General features: G+C 41.0%; 1 protein-coding gene across 3 annotated transcripts in view; it reads right to left on the reverse strand.

The window, feature by feature from the left end:
• Window positions 1–19,973, reverse strand: part of ppargc1b (peroxisome proliferator-activated receptor gamma, coactivator 1 beta) — a 247,846-nt gene that overhangs the window by 40,974 nt on the left and 186,899 nt on the right. For all 3 annotated transcript variants that reach the window (XM_020919957.2, XM_055158969.1, XM_055158970.1), the window contains exon 3: window positions 18,999–19,181. In XM_020919957.2, the coding sequence (XP_020775616.2) occupies window positions 18,999–19,181 (183 nt within the window). The remainder of the gene's footprint in view (window positions 1–18,998; window positions 19,182–19,973) is intronic.

Here is a 19,973-nt window from a genome sequence, read left to right on the forward strand (position 1 = left end):
ATCTGATGATGATACATTTGTCGTTGTTTCTTGCAGCACATTTTTGGTTTGTACCTGTGAATTTGCATCGTTTCTGTACTTGAAGCTGAGCCGCTGCAGTGCGCTTGACCCCTGTCGGCCACTGTATAAAATAAGTACGTGACAGTGGGCATGTACTGGTGGAGGTTCATCAGCGTAATGACGTCTTGGATACAGAAGAATAAACACTGACAAATCACTCTAACTATAACTTTGACAGAGTAAATGAAAAGAGGAAACAACAGCATGGTTAAAAGTTCTAAAAGTCTTGTCATTCCATGTGAGCTGCAGTGTTTCCCTCATGAATAAATAAAGTTTGTCTAAATCCGTGCACCACAGTTGAAAACCACTTCACAGAGAGCTTCACACAGACATTTCAGTGTTGAACAATATTAGCATCACATTGTTGTTGTTGTTGTTAAATTGCAGCGTACACCGTGTAAAGTCTCAGATGGGTGTTTGGACAAGAGGAGAACCTGGTGCTGACGCCGAGGGGCCGAGCTAATGTACATTTATCATGTGCCTAACGCTGACAGCTACAACACAAGTGCACTGCTCCTGTTTCAAAACTCTGCTCTCTCTCATTAACCATAAACCACCTTCACTGATGCAGAGAATGACCGTTTTACATCCAGTACAAACCTCAACGTCTGCTCTGCTGTAGGTTACCTTTAGTAGAAGCTTTCAGGGTTAAAAGTAAAAGGCTATGGAACTCAACAGTGACCACCCACTAGTGTTGTGGTCAAGAGTGCACTAAACAAGACCAAGACCAGTCCCACACCACAGGGCCCCGAAACTAGGACAAGACCAAGACCTCTGAGAGACCAAGACTTTTAAAGGTCGAGACTAGGGATGGGCATTCGATTCAATTTTCTTAATCGATCGTCGGGAGAATTAACGATCGATTATCGATTAATCATGAACATTTTTTATATTAAAATTTATCATCATTATTATCACTATCTGCACTACTAATCTGCATAAATAAATTCAACTTTACGACATATAAACCATAACCACTCTAGAGCCACATCAGCCTGTTTGACATTATAATGTGTTTAATGCAGTTTTGTGCAACTCTCACAGAAACGAAACTTCAAATCACATGGCAAATTTGCATAAACTAAGTGAAGGAAAAAAAAAAAAGCTCTTGTGCGCTGATGTGGCACGACTCAGTGGAATACAGGTTAGTGTGACCATATTTGCATTTGTCAAAACCAGGACACTGTACGGGGGGAGGGAGGTGGGGACTCGTCATCGACATTGAGCGACTCTCAACTGGCAAAACTTTTTCCCACTGGACACAGAAACATATGTGCTGCTTTATCCACTGTGCACATGGACTCACACTTGTCCCGAACGCAACGGAAAGCGTAGAATTTCTTGTACAAGTCATCGTTAAATACACATTTGCACTTGGGTACGTTGCAGACTGACCCACTGTTTGTGTCTCGCTCCTTCTGAGTGCAGAGACACATGTACAGACCTGTTTGGTCACACTACACACAACAACCTACATTCAGTTTGTCGATTAAAATGAACGTAATCAATGAAATTCTTAATGATCAATTATCGATTAATCGACTAATCATGCCCATCCCTAGTCGAGACCGAGACAAGACTGAGACCACAGCTCATCGAGAACAAATCGAGACCATCTTTGTCATTTCCTACATTTATTTGCATTTTACAGTTATTTTGGCACATATATATCATTGTTTTTATAAATCTATCTCCATTTGATCTGGTTAATGTTCATTTAAGCTTTAAATAAGACAAGCAAACTGTACTGCACCTTTTTTGGACCCTGACCCACAGTTTGAGAACCTCTCTTTAATCCCACTTCCACAGGCACTTTATAGAAAACAACTGCAAAGTGAATCAGGTGGGTTTTTTCAAGTTCATAACATTTACAGTTACATTATTTTACTGGTTCTGCTGTGATATTTAGCCTCTGCACATTTACCGGCCGTAATGAAATACATGTATGATCACACTCATCGAATGTCAGACCTTGAGTCCGAGACAAGACCAAGACCAAGCGCCATCCAGACCCAGACAAGACCGAGTCCAGATGTGCTTGAGTCCAAGAAGTGACTAAAACCGTAAGAAAGCGGTCTTTTCGAGTACTACGACACTACCTTTCTATCGTTCCAGAAGTAAATTTTCCATTAATTTCACCCATAAAAAAATAACAGTTTGAAAGCTTCCTCTGAAACTTTACAAAATACTGAATTATTAAATAAAATCTTGGCAAAATGTGTAACGAATCAAGAAAACATTGACATATTACCAGTTTGCCTATAGAGTTTAGGCCTTTGAATGTTCCGCAGTATGACATTACACGTCTCGATCTTTATAGAGACAAGCTGGTCAAACCACCAGGCCAAGTTACAGGTCAGATCTGTGATCAGACAATCCTGATAACTCACAGCAAGAATTAAATAAATAAATTTGAATTAAATGAAGAATTAAATAAATGTCTATTTTCAGAAATAAAAGCGCAAGCAATTGAATATATATAAAAAGTCTACTGCCATTTATGATGAAACATTCTTTGTAAAGTAGTAACATCTAAATAGAGTCAAGCAGGTGGAATAAAGAAGTGGAAAGTGTGATGGCTCCAGTCAAATGAAGCTCATCAAGGCCTGCAGTTGTAGAGCTGAATTTGGAGCCAATGTCAGGAATGGGACTTTAGTTATGGACAAAATAGTGAAATAAAAACACCAGAATCATGTACAGCTGGTAATACGAACATTTTAAGACCAAAATGAGCCTGACAGCAGCATGTTTTTACATTAGAACGTGACCAGGAGCCTGAATCGATGGAGCCAGAAACGCTCCCATGCTCACTTCCTATCTAGCTATGTCCATTTATATATACAGTCTATGCCCTATACTGGAAAAGTTACACAGTGTACCTTTTAAAAAAGGTTCAAAATGGTTGTAGAATACAGCTTTTCATCGTCAACTCTTATACTCTTATACTCTTACTTATATCTTATTTACCACAGCTTTCTAATTTATAGAAAACAAATAAATAAATAAAAATCACACACATTTTTATGCATTTGCTCCTCCAATCTCTGGCAAAACACATTGAGTTTCCTTGTTCTTATTACACATACCACCATGATTCATTCTTCTACACTCATTGCTTCAAATACAGTGAGATTAAGCCACAAAAGCCCGAATCCTGCGCCAGTCTCTGCTCCGAGTATTACCTTTCAAATGCATATTAACACCAGCCCTTCTCCTTCTCCGCAAACCCCCTCATATTTCACACTCGTCTATTCACCATTTGAACGGAGAGCTGGCATCACGACGGGCCCTATCTGATCACACAAATCAGCTTAAAAAGAAATCCCCTCCGCTAATCTGCACGGGGAGAAGATGGGAGGAAGTACAGATGTGATCGGAACGGGACGGGGGGCCTCCGGGGCATCTGGCGTAGTTTACAGCCACGGAAGCGAAAAGCGTCCTGGGGTTTTTTTTTTGGTCGTCTGGTTTCCATAGCAATGTCAATCAAACGGGAGACGATTGCGGAGAATGACGCAAGATGAAAACTAACGCACAAAAGCTGCATTTTTCCCCACACACGTCTGATTTTACAATGTATTCTACGGTGCCAAAAGGAATAAAAAATGAGGTACAACGCGAACTCCTCTGACAAATAAATAATATGGATGGAGTGCATGTTTGGACAGAGAGGAGAGGAGCAGGAGTAGCTGTAGTAGTAGCAGTAGTGTTCTGATTCACTGGAGTTTGTACAGGCACTTTCATGTCTCCATCGCTGTATTGATTTTAAACAGAAATGTGAACGAGGATCAGAGTAAACTCCTGCAGAAGAGCCATACATCTTTAACCAGTGTCAGAGCGGTGCGCAAAGGAGAACGGGTTTAGAAAGAGGATGCAGTAAAGTGAACGGATAAGAAACATTGAAAAAAAGAAATACAAATTCATCTTTTTGGAATATCGTCAATTTGAGGAACATAAATGGGCTTTTCTACCCTCTCTTTTTCTTCTTCTCCTTTCAAGAGGAACTGTCAACATCCAGTCTAATATACCGTATTTTCTGCACTATAGGGCGCACTTAAAAGCCTTTAACTTCATCAAAAAACAACACTTTATAATCCAGAGCGCCTCATATAATGTAAAATGCCCAAAACGTAAAAACAGGAAAATACTGCTGTGTAATACACTTATTTCAACAAAGTAACTGTAATCCAATTACCACTCACTGAAACAGCAACTGTAACCGAATACAGTTACTCATAATTTGTACTCTGATTACATAACTCCGGTACATGTAATCTGTTACTCCCAACACTGATATTCTCAAAGAGTCATTATAGGCCACTGTCAAACTCTGCAAACTCTTTTTCTTGTAGTTGTGCCAAAGATTCGCAGCATACAAGGGCGAGCAGAAACATTTAAAAAGTGAAATTTTGACATGACTGGAGCACATGGAGAATTTACGGACAAGCATATTGGTCTGACTGCAAAGCTCACACTGCTGCCTATACATGTCTGCGTCATCTGAGAGGTCACTGGTGACATAATCCCCAAGATATTTTACCTCATCTGTGAGTTAAAGGGCACTCCCGCACACAGAGACTGTACTGTTTTCATGTCATTTTTATCAGTCTCAGATAAGAAGGGGAAGCATATCTGTCTTGCCGCTTTGCTTTGATTAGAAATGAACGTAATCGACGAAATTCTTAATGATCAATTACTGATTTGTCGACTAATCATGCCCATCCCTAGTACACGCACTCAGTCTAAATAAACTGCTGTCTATACCAGTTCAATTCAGTTTGTGCTGTAATTATGCTTTATTAGAATATAAGACTGTGAAGTGGTGACGAAAACAATTACACATTTCTTCTAACAGAGAGAGGAAGAGAGAGAGGGAGGAGAGGAGCGAAAACAAGAGAGACTGGAAGAGGGGTAGGGGGCAGAAAGAGTATGAAAGACAGAGGGAGAGAGGGGTGTGCAGATAGAGTTAGAGAAGGGTGAGAGGGGGAGAGGGAGAAAGAGAGTGTGAGAATTGGGTTAAAAAGAGAGAAAGGGGTGAGAGGAAGAAAGAAAGAATATATGCTCTTAATAATCCATTTGTCTGTAACAGGGGTGCCCACACTTTTTCAGCATGTGAGCTACTTACAAAATGACAAAGTCAAAATGATCTACCTAATACAAAGCGAAGTAAACTGCACTGAAACACTCTGTGCCCCTTTTTTGGACCCTCACCCACAGTTTGAGAACCTCTTCTTTAAGAGAACTTCCTCTGGCACTTTACACAAAACTGTGAAAAAAGTGAAGGAAGATTTTTAAACCTGTTTTTTAAAGTTCCAAACTGGAGTTTCATTCTTTTCTGGTTTTTGCAGTGATATTTACCAGCCTCTGCACATTTACCAAACCAAACGCACATCGTGACAAACACAGATGCATTTGTGCACTTTTGTTAGACAAACTTCAGCCAAATGTGGCAGTAGGTCTGTTCTGTAGATCCGCTCTATGCTGTAGACCTGCTTTGTGCCAACACTGTTACACAAATTTAGACTGGTTTTTGCTTCACGTTTGGTCTTGCTCTTCTAATCAGCCGCACTGTGGGAGGGGCTTGTGTTGGCTGTACGCAGGAAGGAGCGAGAGCGTGAAAAGGCGAGGGGCGGCGTGCTGACGTGAGGCAGATGGACAGGAAGGATGTTTAGGAAGTTGAACCTGCCCTGTGATGCACGCTGGTACACGAGGGCACACGCTGTTGCAGACGAGCCGTGCATAGGGAGCGTGTGTGTTTGTGATGTGCCGTAGAGTCTCCGCGGGTTTCAAATGAGCGCACAGGCTGCACTGAGACGCCCCACACGCTCCTGCACCCGCTACAAGTTTATTACCAACAGCAGCGGCCGTAATGAAATATGATCACACTTGTTGAGTGTCAGACCTTGAGTGAGAGACAAGACCGAGTCCAAACGCAAGTCCGAGTATTAAGACATGGCAATCTACCCACATGACCTTCGCGATCGACTGGTAAATCGGGATTGACGTATTGCGCACCCCTGGTCTATAACATTCAATTACATTATTTGTTTATCGTTTATTAAGGCTGTGACCAAAGCAATTACACATTTGAGTTAATGTAACAACCCCCCAATTAGAAATAAATCCATGTAAGAGTCTGAACCAGCGACACAACCCACATTAACACCACTCACTTCTTCTAATGTACACGTTATTTATAGGTTAATGGGAATGTGCTGGAAAGACTCGGGGACCGCCAGGTTCTACCACAGCGTCGTCTCCAAACCCGTGGATGTGTGTGTGGGTTTTGTGAAGGGGCCAAGTTGGCACAGAGGGTTTAAAGATGGTCTGCGGTGAAGAGGAGACGCTCTGGAGTCGATCGGTTCGAGCATACGAGACTCTTTAAAAGACTCAGAGCTGGAGCGGGCTGAAGAGGCTGGAGATACGCCACCGGCACGGACAGGGCATGAATGGAGCCTCTGTCCTACACTGGGCACCATTCATAAGATAGAGAGGGAGAGGGGGAAGAGAGAGAGAGATGGGAGGGAGGGGAGAAGAGAAAAGAGGGAGAGTATGAGGTAAAGGGAGAGCGGTGGGCAGAATGAGTGAGAAGTGAGAAAGGGGGGATGGAGGGAGAGAGAGAAAAGGAGGAGAAACAGGGTGGGAGGGGGTGAGAGGTAGGGCAGTTATGAAAGAGAGAGAGAAAGAGAGCGTGAGGTTTATGTGAATGAGCAGGAATGTACACAGTAGTAGTGACGTCAAAGCTTTTTAGAGCAGAGATAATTTGGTACAGAAAAAAATAATGAACAGACATGATCAAAAGAAAGTAGGACTGCTGCTTCTGAGTCATTTCAATTTACTCAGACACTTCAAAACACAAACTAAAAAAAAAAAAAAAAAAAAAAAACACTGAATAAAAGTGAAAATAAATGTACAATACGGCATATATCATAATGAAGCTTAAACTTTCCAGAAAACTACAAACATGGCCGACAAGAGGAATTTGCCGTCATTACAGAGAACTGTGGTGCAATTCACACTTTTGTTACATAGCCTCTTGAATAAAAAAACTAAAAACAATCATCTATCAGTCCATCTATCTATCTATCTATCTATCCATATATCTATAATCTATGCATCTATCTATCCATTTGTCTATCAATTTATGCATCTATCTATCCATTTATACATCTATCTATCCGTTGATGCATCTATCTATCAATCAATCCATATATCTATCCATCTGTCTATCTATTAATGCATGTGTCTATCCATTTATCTATCTGTCCGTCCATCCATCCATCCATCTATCTGTCCTGTCTATCCCTCCGTCTGTCCATCTGTCTGTCTGTCTGTCCATCCATCTATCTGTCCGTCTATCCCTCTGTCTGTCCATCTATCTATCTGTCCGTCCATCCATCTATCTGTCCATCTATCTATCTATCTATCTATCTATCTATCTATCTATCTATCTATCTATCTATCTATCATCCATCCATTCATCTATCAATTCATCCATCCATCCATCCATTTATCTATCCATTCACCTATCTATCGATCTATGCATATATCTATCCATTTATGCATCTATCTATCCAACCATCGATCCATCCATTCATCCATCTATCATCTATCTATTTATCATTCATCTATCTATTTATCCATCCATCTATCCATCTATCTATCCATCTGTCCATCAATTTCTGCATCTATCTATCTATCTATCTATCTATCTATCTATCTATCATTTATCTATCATCCATCGATCATGTATGCATCTATCTATCCATCTATCTATCTGTCTATCTGTCTATCTATCTATCTATCCATCTATCCTATCTATCTATCTATCCATCTATCATCTATCTATCATCCATCCATCTATCAATTCATCCATCCATCCATTTATGTATCCATTCACCTATCTATCCATCTATGCATATATCTATCCATTTATGCATCTGTCCATCCATCCATCCATCCATCTATGCATCTATTTATCTGTCTATCTATCCATACATTTATCCATCTTTTCTAAATCTCATACCTAAAAAATGCAGTATTTCATGTTGAGTTGTTAGTTGCTATGGTAACTGTGGTACGAAGGAGAGCTTGTTTTACCGGCTTTGTCATTCTCCTTCCACTATCAAAACCCCATCTTAAATTTCACCCTGGGCTTTCTGTCCGGCCATGATCTCAACAGACTTTGGAATTGCTAATTGCCATGGTAACCGCGCTACATACTTACTGAAATCTCTGGATAAAGTTAAGGATTAAGTTCTGACAGAGCTCATTCTAGTTTGATACTCAATTTTCAACAAACTGTGTCAAAGTTCACCATCACCTGACCTGCAGTCCCCCTCTCCACCAGCAGAGGGCGCTCCCACCTGCACTCGTCCTCCCCCTTAAAGCCCCTGAGTGACAGCTGAGTGGTCACATGATCCACAGCTGGTCTCTGCAGATACACTGGGCTAATGTCATTACCTCCACTGTTTCAGAGAATACCAATGTCAAAGAGCTATTTTAAACCAGGCAACGCTCAACGCAAAGAGACGCTCCGGGGGCTAAAAATAACGCCGGCCTCTGGTTTGAATCATATCATCTGCAGCGGACGAAGGGCAAATTAAACAGGCTAAAAAAGGAAAGCATGTAAGGTTCTTTTTAAAAACACTAAACAGATCTGATTTGCACAAATGCCATAGTAAGCTAAAAAGGCCCGGGCTAAATAAGGGCTGTTGATGGTGTAAATATATGTCAGGTGATGTGGTAGTAATAACAAAACCAGATAAGTTTATGCATCTTTGCTGTGAGAAATGAACAGAATAACATCATATGCAAATATAATCAGAAACTGAGTCTGTAGGAGTGGTAAAAAAAAAAAAACGGTACAAAATGAAAATCAGAGGTAGTCAGAAAATGTACATTTGTGTGTGTCAGCTACTCTAATATCAAGTGTTGTGTGTAGTCTGATGAGGTTCATGTGGTCTTATGATAATTTATGTTATTAGGTTTTTCTTCTTTTTCAGAACAAGAGTTTGTTTTCATAAACGTGTCCGCTCAGCTGATTTATACAGGTTTTAGGGCTGTCTTCCTACCGGTGGAGACAGGATGACAGCGCCATCTGCAACTATGGATCTGGACGAGGAGGCTTTTTTACTCTCTCACACCTGGATACTATCCTGAGGACGTCGGACTGCAGATGGCGCTGTCATCCTGTGTCCACTGGTAGGAAGACAATGCCAAAACCTGTTTAAATCAGCTGAGCCGGACACTAGGGTTGGGCAGTATCTGCGTATTAATTTTGATACCGTTAAACCTTCTCAGGATTTTACCGGGGTATACAATATTACCATATTACCAAAATGTTTTAGTACGACTTTGGTAAAGTACGAAGCCGCACCGCTGTACCGTCTATGAGGTTTATAAACTCTGAAAAGCTTCACATGAACCATCTCCAATCAGCCACACATCCTCCATAGCAGAAAGAACACGTATATTCCACTGTGTCGTGTCCTTTAGTCTGACAGAATCTGAACCACATCAGCGGCACAACAAGCGAGCTGTTTTTATCAGTGCTTTATAGTTTATGCAAATGAGCCACGTGGTTTTACGTTTCATTTCTGTAAAATGTAAAGAAATGTTGTTGGAAGCCAAAATGCTGCCACACTACAGAAGTACTAGTATTTTTTTAATTTTATTTTATTTTATCTTTTGGGATCAACTCTCTTGTGGCCGGACTTGCCGTCTTGTCTTGTTCTCCATTATGAGCGCCACAGGACAACGGAACAAAACTAACGTCATCTCCCCTCACAGTTAAAAGAAACATTATAGACACTATTAGTTTTAAATTGTATTATAGAATTAAATTGAAAATACAACCACACATTCATTTGTGCTGAGCAAACTAATTTAGGTATCAATAAATTATAATATTATGTTAGGTCCTTATGCGCTAAAGATATTTTAATGACGGTAATGAAACCGATACCGCTACTACTTTTTGATACCGCGAGATACCGTAATACCCGTATTACTGCCCAACCCTAGCGAACACATCACAATAACATCATGTGACCACATGAAGCAGTCCAAACCTAAGTATTGTTTGTGTATGTGACGGGGTACTATTCCTGAGTATGACGAAAAGGATGTTTTTGGTGATTTCATGAATAATGTCAACAAAACTTTAAAGAGTGCCAGACAAAAACAGAGAAACAAAAGGTGTTTGCAATATTTGACAGCAGAAATATGCTCTGAACATGTAATACATACCACCAACGCTCCTCCCCAACCCAATTAACATAAAAATATTGGATTTCTACATAAAACTCTAACTTAACAATAATAAAAGTACACAAAAATAAATTTTACAGTATGGTTGGATCTCTGCGCTTGTAGCACAACCAGGAAAAAAGCAGAATACAAGTGATATAGCGAGGGGAAAGGGAAATTTTAAAAAAGTAAATAAATATTGTTTTTTACATACATAATGGGATATTTTCTTTGATTAAATAAATTACAACTATTCAAACTGCAATTTTTTATATTATGCCAATACAGTATATCATGTAGTATGTGTGTACAGCTTTAAACGCTGTGGATACTAAATATTGTAATTTGTGTTATTAGGTGGTTATCCAGGATGCTCCTCCATGTTTTTAAAGTCCATCCACCCTCACCAGTCAACTCATCAAAAAGCACAAAGAATCAGTTTGTGCACGGTCTGATTTAAGCCTCTAATGCCACTGTGGAATATTTTTTACATACAAGCAATAACATCACCATGGAGACAAGCTGGTGGCCACTTGTGCTCCACTAGAAAAGTTACATGGTGCATCTTTAACCAGTCTTGGGAGTAACGCATTATAAAAGTAACGAATTACTGTAATGTGTTGATTTTTGCTGTAACGCAGTAATGTTACGGCATTACAGGGAAAAAATAGTAATATTTTACTCAGTACAAATGTCAGTATCGTGCGTTACAATGCATTTTTAACCTGGACTGACTTCATACAAATTCGCTAAAATCACCGCGATATCAGCAGCGGTGAAACGCCAGAGATGCACCCGCGCAGACTGTGAGGTAAGCGCAAGCGAAAGTACCGCCGCACTCCACACTCCAAAGGGCTAAACGCAGCTGATGCCCGATCGCGCTTTGCGGAAACCCTGTCTGCAAAGCGCTTCCAAGTTCTAGTCCAAGATTAGTCCAAGATTAGTCCTGGTTTTGTCCTGGTTTTGTCCTGGTTTAGACCTGGGTCAGTTCTGGTTTAGACCTGATTCAGTTCTGGTTCAGTTCTGATTCAGTCCTGGTTTAGTCCTGGTTTAGTCCTGGTTTCAGTCCTGGTTTAGTCCTGGTTTAGTCCTGGTTTAGTCCTGGTTTAGTCCTGGTTCAGTCCTGGTTTAGTCCTGGTTTAGTCCTGGTTAGTCCTGGTCTAGTCCTGGTCTAGTCCTGGTTTAGTCCTGGTTCAGTCCTGGTTCAGTCCTGGTTCAGTCCTGGTTTAGTCCTGGTCTAGTCCTGGTTTAGTCCTGGTTTAGTCTATATACGGCGAAAAAGTTCAGCATCTTCACTCAGTTCTTTTGGTGAGAGTAACTTAAAAGTAATGCAAAAGTAATGTAATGCCTTACATTTTAAATGCAGTAATATTGTAATGTAACAAATTACTTTGAAATGACAGTAATGAGTAATAAATAACGCATTACAGTTTTAAAGTAACTTGTCCAACAGTGTCTTTAACACTGTACGGGTTCAAATGCTTGTATTTATTTAGGAGTTTCAGCTTCCTGTAGTGTGCAACATTTTGACAAGGGATTTCAACGTCAAGTTATTAATTGCTATGGCAACAATCCAAACTTTTTTATTATTTTTTTAATAGCCAAATGATATTAGCTGACTCATTTCATCTCCAAAAGCAGCTCCTCGCCTCCTTCTTACCCACCAGATGGAGTCACAAACCCGGACACTGGTCACTGATTAACCGCCCTCTCCGCTGAAAGTTATTTTGACGTCGAGATAAGTTACCAGGCTCCAAGGGCTCTCAAGGTGAAGCGGTCATGTGAGAGCCGCTCTGTTTGGCACTAAACAGAGATGAGGCACAGGGGTCTGCTGACTGCACTGTTATGAACTAAACAAACTGAACCAGCAACCTGAACGACATTTAAAGGGCCCACGTTACTATGGCTATGTTCAGACTGCAGGGCTTAATGCTCAACTCCGATTTTTTTGTGAAAACCGATTCCAATTAAATGCAACTTGTATGTGATCTCCAGTGTGAACATTAAATGGCCCAAAAGTGTCCTGCATGTGCACTGGAGACACGGTGACGTCAACCGCAGCGAGCGTGCTCTGTGTTTACGGAAGTTGTCCAAACATGGACGCAGCATCGAGCACCTGTTTTAAAGTTCCTCTCGTACCGGAGCCAGAACATGAACAACTTACTTGTTTTAACTCTTTCCCCCATAAAGACGACATTTGACACATACATGTGACACTCTTTCTACTACGTCAGACGCGTCATAGGTGTATCTGCCGCGTCATCGTTGTAGCAGCTTTAGTTCGTTGTCACGTGGGAGGGTGGCAGAAATACACTGTAATTTGTAAAAAAAAAACACCGAATCAATCTAAAAACCACTTGGGCGACATATACAAGGCCCACACATCACTCTTAGAAGGTAGAAAGCTCTGAAAAGTTGATTTTGCATGAGATGGGCCCTTTAATGACACGATAATGTGACGTTTCGGGGTCAAGCCTTTCTTCAGACATCAGACAGTTTTTTCAGAATTGTTGTCTTTAGACCCGGCATGCAGTCACAACTTTGATTCTTATTTTGTATTTATTTATTCTTTTATTATATTGTATTACTTATTTTTTTCCATTTTATTTTGACCTGTACATTTACATTCATATAATTATGTCTCATTTGACTTGTCTCTTGCTCTTTTTTGCTACTTATTTAGAATTTATTATTACTATTTATGTTTTTTACTCTTTGTTATTATATTATATTGTGATGTGTGTCCAAATAATTAGTTTGTCTAAGTCTATTCCATGTGCATATCTCTATCTACCAAAATCTGTACATGAGAAAATCCTGGAGCCTGATTTCCAAATGTAGATTTCCTGTATGAGTGTGTCCCTGTTTCCCCTCTGCTCTGCTTCTCAAACATCTAATTGAAACAGGAAGTGCTCTTTGTGTGCTGTAAACGACTCCTGATTAAGCCCGCATTGCACTTATCAAGATGCATTTGCCACGTTTGGCTAATTTGACTTAAATTCAGCCCAGAAAGGAGGCGGGGGCTGGCTCCGCTCCAGGGTCTCATTTAGAAAGCATTGTACTGAGACGTGAGCAGACACGAGGGCAGCCCGCGCGCTACGTTACCTTTGGGTAATTAGAGAGAGAGTTAGCTGAGAAAAAGGTTTGTCAATATGAAGATTTCAAGCATCACAATCTAAAATGATGTTACACAACAGCTCATTCAGGTTAATTATGTGATATCCTGTTTAAAAAGGAGCAATATGTCACTTTTCTGGAGGAGGATTGCTTCGATTCATTGAAATGTTAGATGTTGAAATTTTCCTCAGTATGGCATTACTTATCCAGTACTTATCCAGTGTTTCCCATACACAGAGCAAGATAACTGGGCACCACAAATTGATTCCATCTCTTTTTTTTTTGTTTTTTGAACACGATTCTGTCATTCACCCGCAGAGAGAGAGAGAGATGAACAGTCGTGCACACATGTCAATGAGGGTACACTTATCAAATACTGTCTACACTATTTGCTCTCCGGACCAGACTCTGGGCTCGGGATGCAGTGGTAGGACGGGGAAACGTTCCTCCTGCGCCTCCGGGGACAGACCCCGATCCCAAGGTGCAGGGTGTCTGCAAAGTGCGATCGAGCGACAGCTGCACTTACCCCCGTGGGGCGTGGAGCGCTGTGCCGGTCCTTTCACCTGCAATCAGCCGACAATCTACACGGGCACACCTCTGGGCCCGTCCTGACACTCGGAACTATACCGAAGACCAGTACAGTCCAGGGATAGGTGCAGGGTGCAATAAATGGGTCCAGAACCCGAGGAGGTCCCTCATGATCAGGCAATGGAGTTATTTTTCAGAATGTCACATAAAATGAGGTGTTCTGTAGGACATGTGCACCAAACAGTCTCCTGCTGTTTCATTTAGTCACCTTGTTGTACCTTTAGTAGTTTCTTAGGCCTAATTATAGTATTTTATTTATTTCATTTGTATTATTATATAATTGTCACATTATAATACCGTATTTTCCGCTCTATAATGTGCTCTGGATTATAAGACGCACTGTCATTAAATGGTCTATTTTCAATCTTTTTTCACAAATAAACCGCACCGGACTTTAAAGGAAACACAACAGTGTGATGGGTGAGTGGTTTTGTTTGTTAGTGGGGTTCACGGTGACTCTGGGCTTTGTTCAGTTGTGGCGTGTAGGGAGGGTGCTGTCTGGGACCAACGGATTGTCGGCGTGTTTGCAGTGACTCAGTTGTTCAGTTGTGTCTAGAAGTGGCACATTGCACTCGCTTTTTCAGTTCGTTCCTTCGTTCCGTTCCTCGTCGGCGTGGAGTGATGAGTGTGTCTGTGGGTGTTTTTCGCTGTGAGGTCGCTGTCTGCTCTGTGTGTGTTTGCGTGTGCTGTGGGTGGTGCAGTTTTGTAGTTTACTGAAGTCGTGCCGGGACACCCGAGTGGATTCGTGTATAGGGCGCTCTGGATTGTGGGTGCGCAGTCATTTTTTGATGGGGTTGGAGGCTTAAGAGTGCGCCTAATAGTGCCAAAAATACGGTAATTATTTTGTTTTATCAAAAAAAGTTAAATACATAGGGGGGTTCACGCCACACAAAGCTCCTTGGTCTGTGGGAAACACTGTTATCTATCTTGCATCTATTCAGTTGCATGCTCGCCTCTCCACAGATCTGACTTCTAACTTGGCTTGGCGAATGCATCTGCTTATTTCAGCACCATATTGCGGAACATTCCAGTGAAAGCAGTAAAATCTCCATGGAGAAAAGCTGGTGGTGTTTGAACTTGAACTTTTTGTGTGTGTTTTTCAGATAAACTTTTTTTTTCTTTTCTGAACATTAGGTAGATTCAAATAAATAAAAACAATGCTTTTTTTTTTTAGTTTATGTTACAGTTTTCCTAATTATTGTTAAAAATGTGAACTTCGTCACGTTTTTTTAATTGAATATCTTGTCTAGCTCTAATCGGTTACAACAACTGCTAATTAACAAACATATCTTTACCTACTTTTATTTGAAAATTTTGAAAATACGGTAGCATATGTCTCCTTTTCCAACACTAAAACTAAATCACCATCCCTTCTCCTCTCCACCGGTTTTTACTCCACTATCCCTTCATTTCCGGGAGCTTTTGAATCAGGTGCAGCGGGGGAGGGGAGAGAGAGAGAGAAAGAGAGGGTAAGAACAAAAACGCCAAAGTCTGTTCTGAGAAAAGCGATTCGGGGAAAAACAGAGGGAGAGAGAGAGAGAGAGAGAGAGAGAGAGAGAGAGAGAGAGAGGGACAGAGGTATCCAACAGATGAGTGTGAAAGAGGGGCCCCCTGCTTCAAAACAAGCCCAGCTCTCTCTCTCCTCTGCACGTGGTTTAAGAGCCCCACGGCCGAGAATAAACAGACCTACGCCAAACATTTAAGGCATTTAAACGAACACAATGACGAATCTGAGAAGTCCTGTCAAAAGAGCAGCAAGAATAACACAAGACTATCACAATACTCTGAAGTAAATGTATTTAAGACTTTCTCCCAGTTGAGAGCCAAATACATCTTACCATTACTGGTATTTACAGTTAAAAAATGATATTATAAAACATAAGGACTGGGATTATATCAGAAGAGACCTGACAAATATTGAGAAATATTTTAGTGATCTACTTGAAAATTCTGGTGTATTGAAAAAGCAAGTGAGCAAGATTTACCAAAAAGTTTTAATGGACGTGTCTGATAATACAAATCATATAAAACAACAGTGGGAAATGGAAATGAATGTGACTGTGGATGATGATACCTGAGAGTATTTGTTCTGAATGTCATAGAGGGGTAGGAAGTCGGATTTGGAAGGAGTTTGACTGGAATTAAAATTAAGATTTTTTAGAACCCCGCTGAAAAATTGTTATTTTGAAATGTAGTCTTAAGGGCCGTTCACACCAAAGCGTCAAAAAACACCTTGACGCCTCTATTTGTACGCCTTTGCATTTGAGTTCAGACGCCCCTGACGCGCTTCTTTGACGCCGTGGACAAACGGGAGAAAAATACTTGACGCGTCCGTTGCCCTGGAAACAAGAGCCCGGTCCCGCTCTTTTCCCGAAACAATGTCAGACTAGACTGAGAGAGACTTTAGTGTTTTTATGACATAAAACATCAGCGGAGGAGATCGGGTCGACGACTGGGGCGGATATATATTTATACTCCACTAATGACACTGGAGCAGTCCTGGTTTAGTCTCGGTCTAGTCCCTTGTTTAGTCCTGGTTTAGTCCCGGTCTAGTCCTGGTTTAGTCCTGGTTTAGTCCTGGTCCGGTCCTGGTGTAGTCCTCGCGATCGGCTCGGTGATTGTGGCGTATATATTTATGCTCCGCTCATGTTTGTGGCTCTCGCTCTGGTTCTCGGGTCTTTCTTCCTGATAATAACGTCGCTGCGTCACTGGATACTCGTCCCTGATTGGTTGACGCGGCGCATCTGACGCGAAAAGTTCAGCATTTTCAACTTCTTGACGCCGACGCCTTGGAAACGCGTCTAGAGCATCGTTTCAAAATACCCGGCTACGTGTAAACATAGCCTAATTCCGAATAATCATGTTCATTAGGAATTGTTTACGTGGTCTTTTTAAAGCGGTATTAATTTTTATTCACTTAAATTATTTGTATTTGGAATTTAAAGCTCTCATGTAAATGTGGCAATTGTAGATTTTGATAAATTTTGAAATTTTAGTACCGCAAGCCAGCATTATTTGAGTCTCTGTATAAAACTTGATCTTATCCTTTTCATTCTCTGATCCTGAAACGTCTCTTTACTCAAAAACCAACCACTGCACTTTAATACAACCATCAAACAGCAGCCCTCGCTCGGATTCCCCGCGACACACGAACGCATCGCTGTCTGAGTCGCTAACCTTGATGTCCTGCACTTTTACATCGTGCTAGGTTCAAAGTCTGCCTTCAAGTCTAGGAAAACAGGGCACTCCAGTTCACAGGCAGCTCTTATCCAGGACTTTTCAGTATCAGGGATAAGAGTTCAATGCACTGACTTTCGAAAAATGATAGCAGTAAGCTGTTTCGGGCTTTCAAATACTAATTGCCGCCTATGGAAATGAACAAAACTGCATATCAGATCTGGTTTATAATTGCCACATATTTTCAACCAACTGTAATGGAAAAATATAGCACTTTTTAAGTCCTATTAACCTGTTTATTTTCATTTGTTTTGTGGTTACTCATAAAACTATTAAAATTATTGCAATAAATTGTTAATAGGTTTCCAGTGTCTACATAAATACAGCATGACCCTCCAGGCTCCCATAGCCCTTGGTCTTCGAAACAGTGTTGTATTTATCAGTGTTGTTTTATTTTTTAATTTACACAAATTAACTTGAAATCATACATTTTTACCATAAACAGCGTTGTCTCTGCACAGATCTGGCTTGTAACCATCAGCTGTATAAAGAAGTAGACAAAGGGAATGTGCCATCACCCATAGCGCTCGGCTCAAGTCAAATGAAGCTCAATTCAAATCAAGCAAATTTGGAGCCGGGTTCAAATTAGGAATAGGAACTGATTTACAGACAAAACTGAGGAATAAAAGATCATGTAGAGTGAGTTAGTACGAACATTTTAAGACCAAAATAGCGAGGCTCACTGCGGCAGTTACAGAGAAAGAGACAACGTTTTCTCAATACAAAGTGAACTGGAACCAGAGTCGATGGAGCCGGAAGCACCCCCATGCTCACTTCCTATTTGCATCGCAGCGGCTAGCGGGTTAGCTATGTCCATTTATATATACAGTCTAGTGCAGGGGTGTCAAACTCATTTTGGTCCGGGGGCCATATCCAACCTACTTTGATCCCAAAGGGGCCAGATCAGAAAACTCATGTCATATAAACCCGGAAAAATAACAATAAGTTCAAATATTTGTGCAGAGAAACACAAATCTATTACAAAAATCTTTTTTAAATGGTGAACTCTTTTACAAACTATTATAATATTATGAACAACCTGAAACTTTAAGAAAAATGTAATTTCAACACAATGTTTTAACATTAACTTGTTTGCAAATAGGAATAAGTCAGTTTTTCTTGGAAAATCCTGCACTCGGCTCCACTTTTCTCACTTTTGACATTTTGCTGATGAGGGTGTCACGGTCAACAGTCAAAACGATCGTCCTTTAAGAGCGTTTGCGTGCGCTGTGGGTGGTGCGGCTTTGTAGTTTACTGACGTCGTGCTGGGACACCCGAGTGGATTCGTGTATGGGGCGCTCTGGATTGTGGTGCGCAGTCGTTTTTTGATGCGGTTGGAGGCTTAAGAGCGTGTCTAATAGCCCGGAAAATACAGTAATTATTTTGTAATTTTTTAGTGCCTTAGTTTTTTTCTACTTTGTACTTTAGAAATGCTGTTCCCTAAATGCGAATGTGAACAATGACTGGATAAGGATTCAAAATTTGAAATGAAGATGAAATCTAACACATAGTTTCATTGTTAAAACTGATCAAATAATTGCTGTCTGTGTTTCTATTTGGGCTTTGGCAATGATATTGAAAAATTACAGCTCGCAGCAACATATTGAAAAAAAAGAAAAAGAAAATTTGAACAAACTATTTACAATAATGAACAATGAACAAACTAGTAGAAATGTAGAAAATGAACTTTCCCAACACAGCCCACAGTGTGCTAAACACCTGACCACAAAAGCCAACATGTCTCTTACCAGGGAGGGGTCTTCTGAGTCCAGGGTCTGGTTGAAGTCCTGGTTCAGAGGCAGACTGTCCTGGTCCGAATCTGGTTCCTCCTCCAGACCCGGAAACACGGAGAGGCCCCCTACCTCTGCATCCACCATCCCATCCAGGGAGTCTGTGAGGGCGGCCAGGAGCGCAGCATTCTCCTCCTCGATCTGCACAACCGCAACAACAGGAGGAAGGTCAAGGAAGACACTGAGAAAAAGATGCTGAAATAAACGGCGCACATCAGGAATTTATGAAGGGATTTCTAGACCCTCAAAGTTGGAGCTGCTTTGTAATTTTTCCATATTTGTGTTGACAGAAAAATGAACACAACTGCATCATTAGATCATATTCATAATTGCCACAGATTTTCGACTTACTGTAATGGCATGTCTACAAGACTTTTCTGGTGGGGGTTCTGCTTATTATTATTGCTTTAGCCAAGAACATTCCCCAATATGGCATTAAACGTTGTATTTCTGCACCGACTTATAAATTATCCTACAATATTTTGCTTAATGCCTGACTATAGCTACGTTCAGACTGCAGGGCTTAACGCTCAATTCCGATTTTTTTTGTGAAATCAGATGTTTTTGCGAGGTCGTTCACATTTCCAATTAAATGCAACTTGTATGTGACTCCAGTGTGAACATTAAATGGCCCAAAAGTGTCCTGCATGTGCACTGGAAACACGACGACGTCAACCTCAGTGAGCGTGCTCTGTGTTTACGGAAGTTGTCCAAACATGGACGCAGCATTGAGCACCTGGAGATTTTAAAGTTCCTCTCGTACCGGAGCCAGAACATGAACAACTTACTTGTTTTAAGGAGGAGATTGAGAAGGAGAAGGACGAGGTTTTTGGTCGTGGTGTTTTGTGGGACAGCGGCAGCATCGTCCGTTGAAAGGAACGTGTGGATGTGGAGACGTAGGAAAGAGTGGTGAGTGGTGATGTGCTTCACTTC

Source organism: Boleophthalmus pectinirostris, unplaced genomic scaffold, assembly GCF_026225935.1.
Source record: "Boleophthalmus pectinirostris isolate CB_2022bp ecotype Guang Dong unplaced genomic scaffold, ASM2622593v1 HiC_scaffold_23, whole genome shotgun sequence".
NCBI lineage: Eukaryota > Metazoa > Chordata > Actinopteri > Gobiiformes > Gobiidae > Boleophthalmus > Boleophthalmus pectinirostris.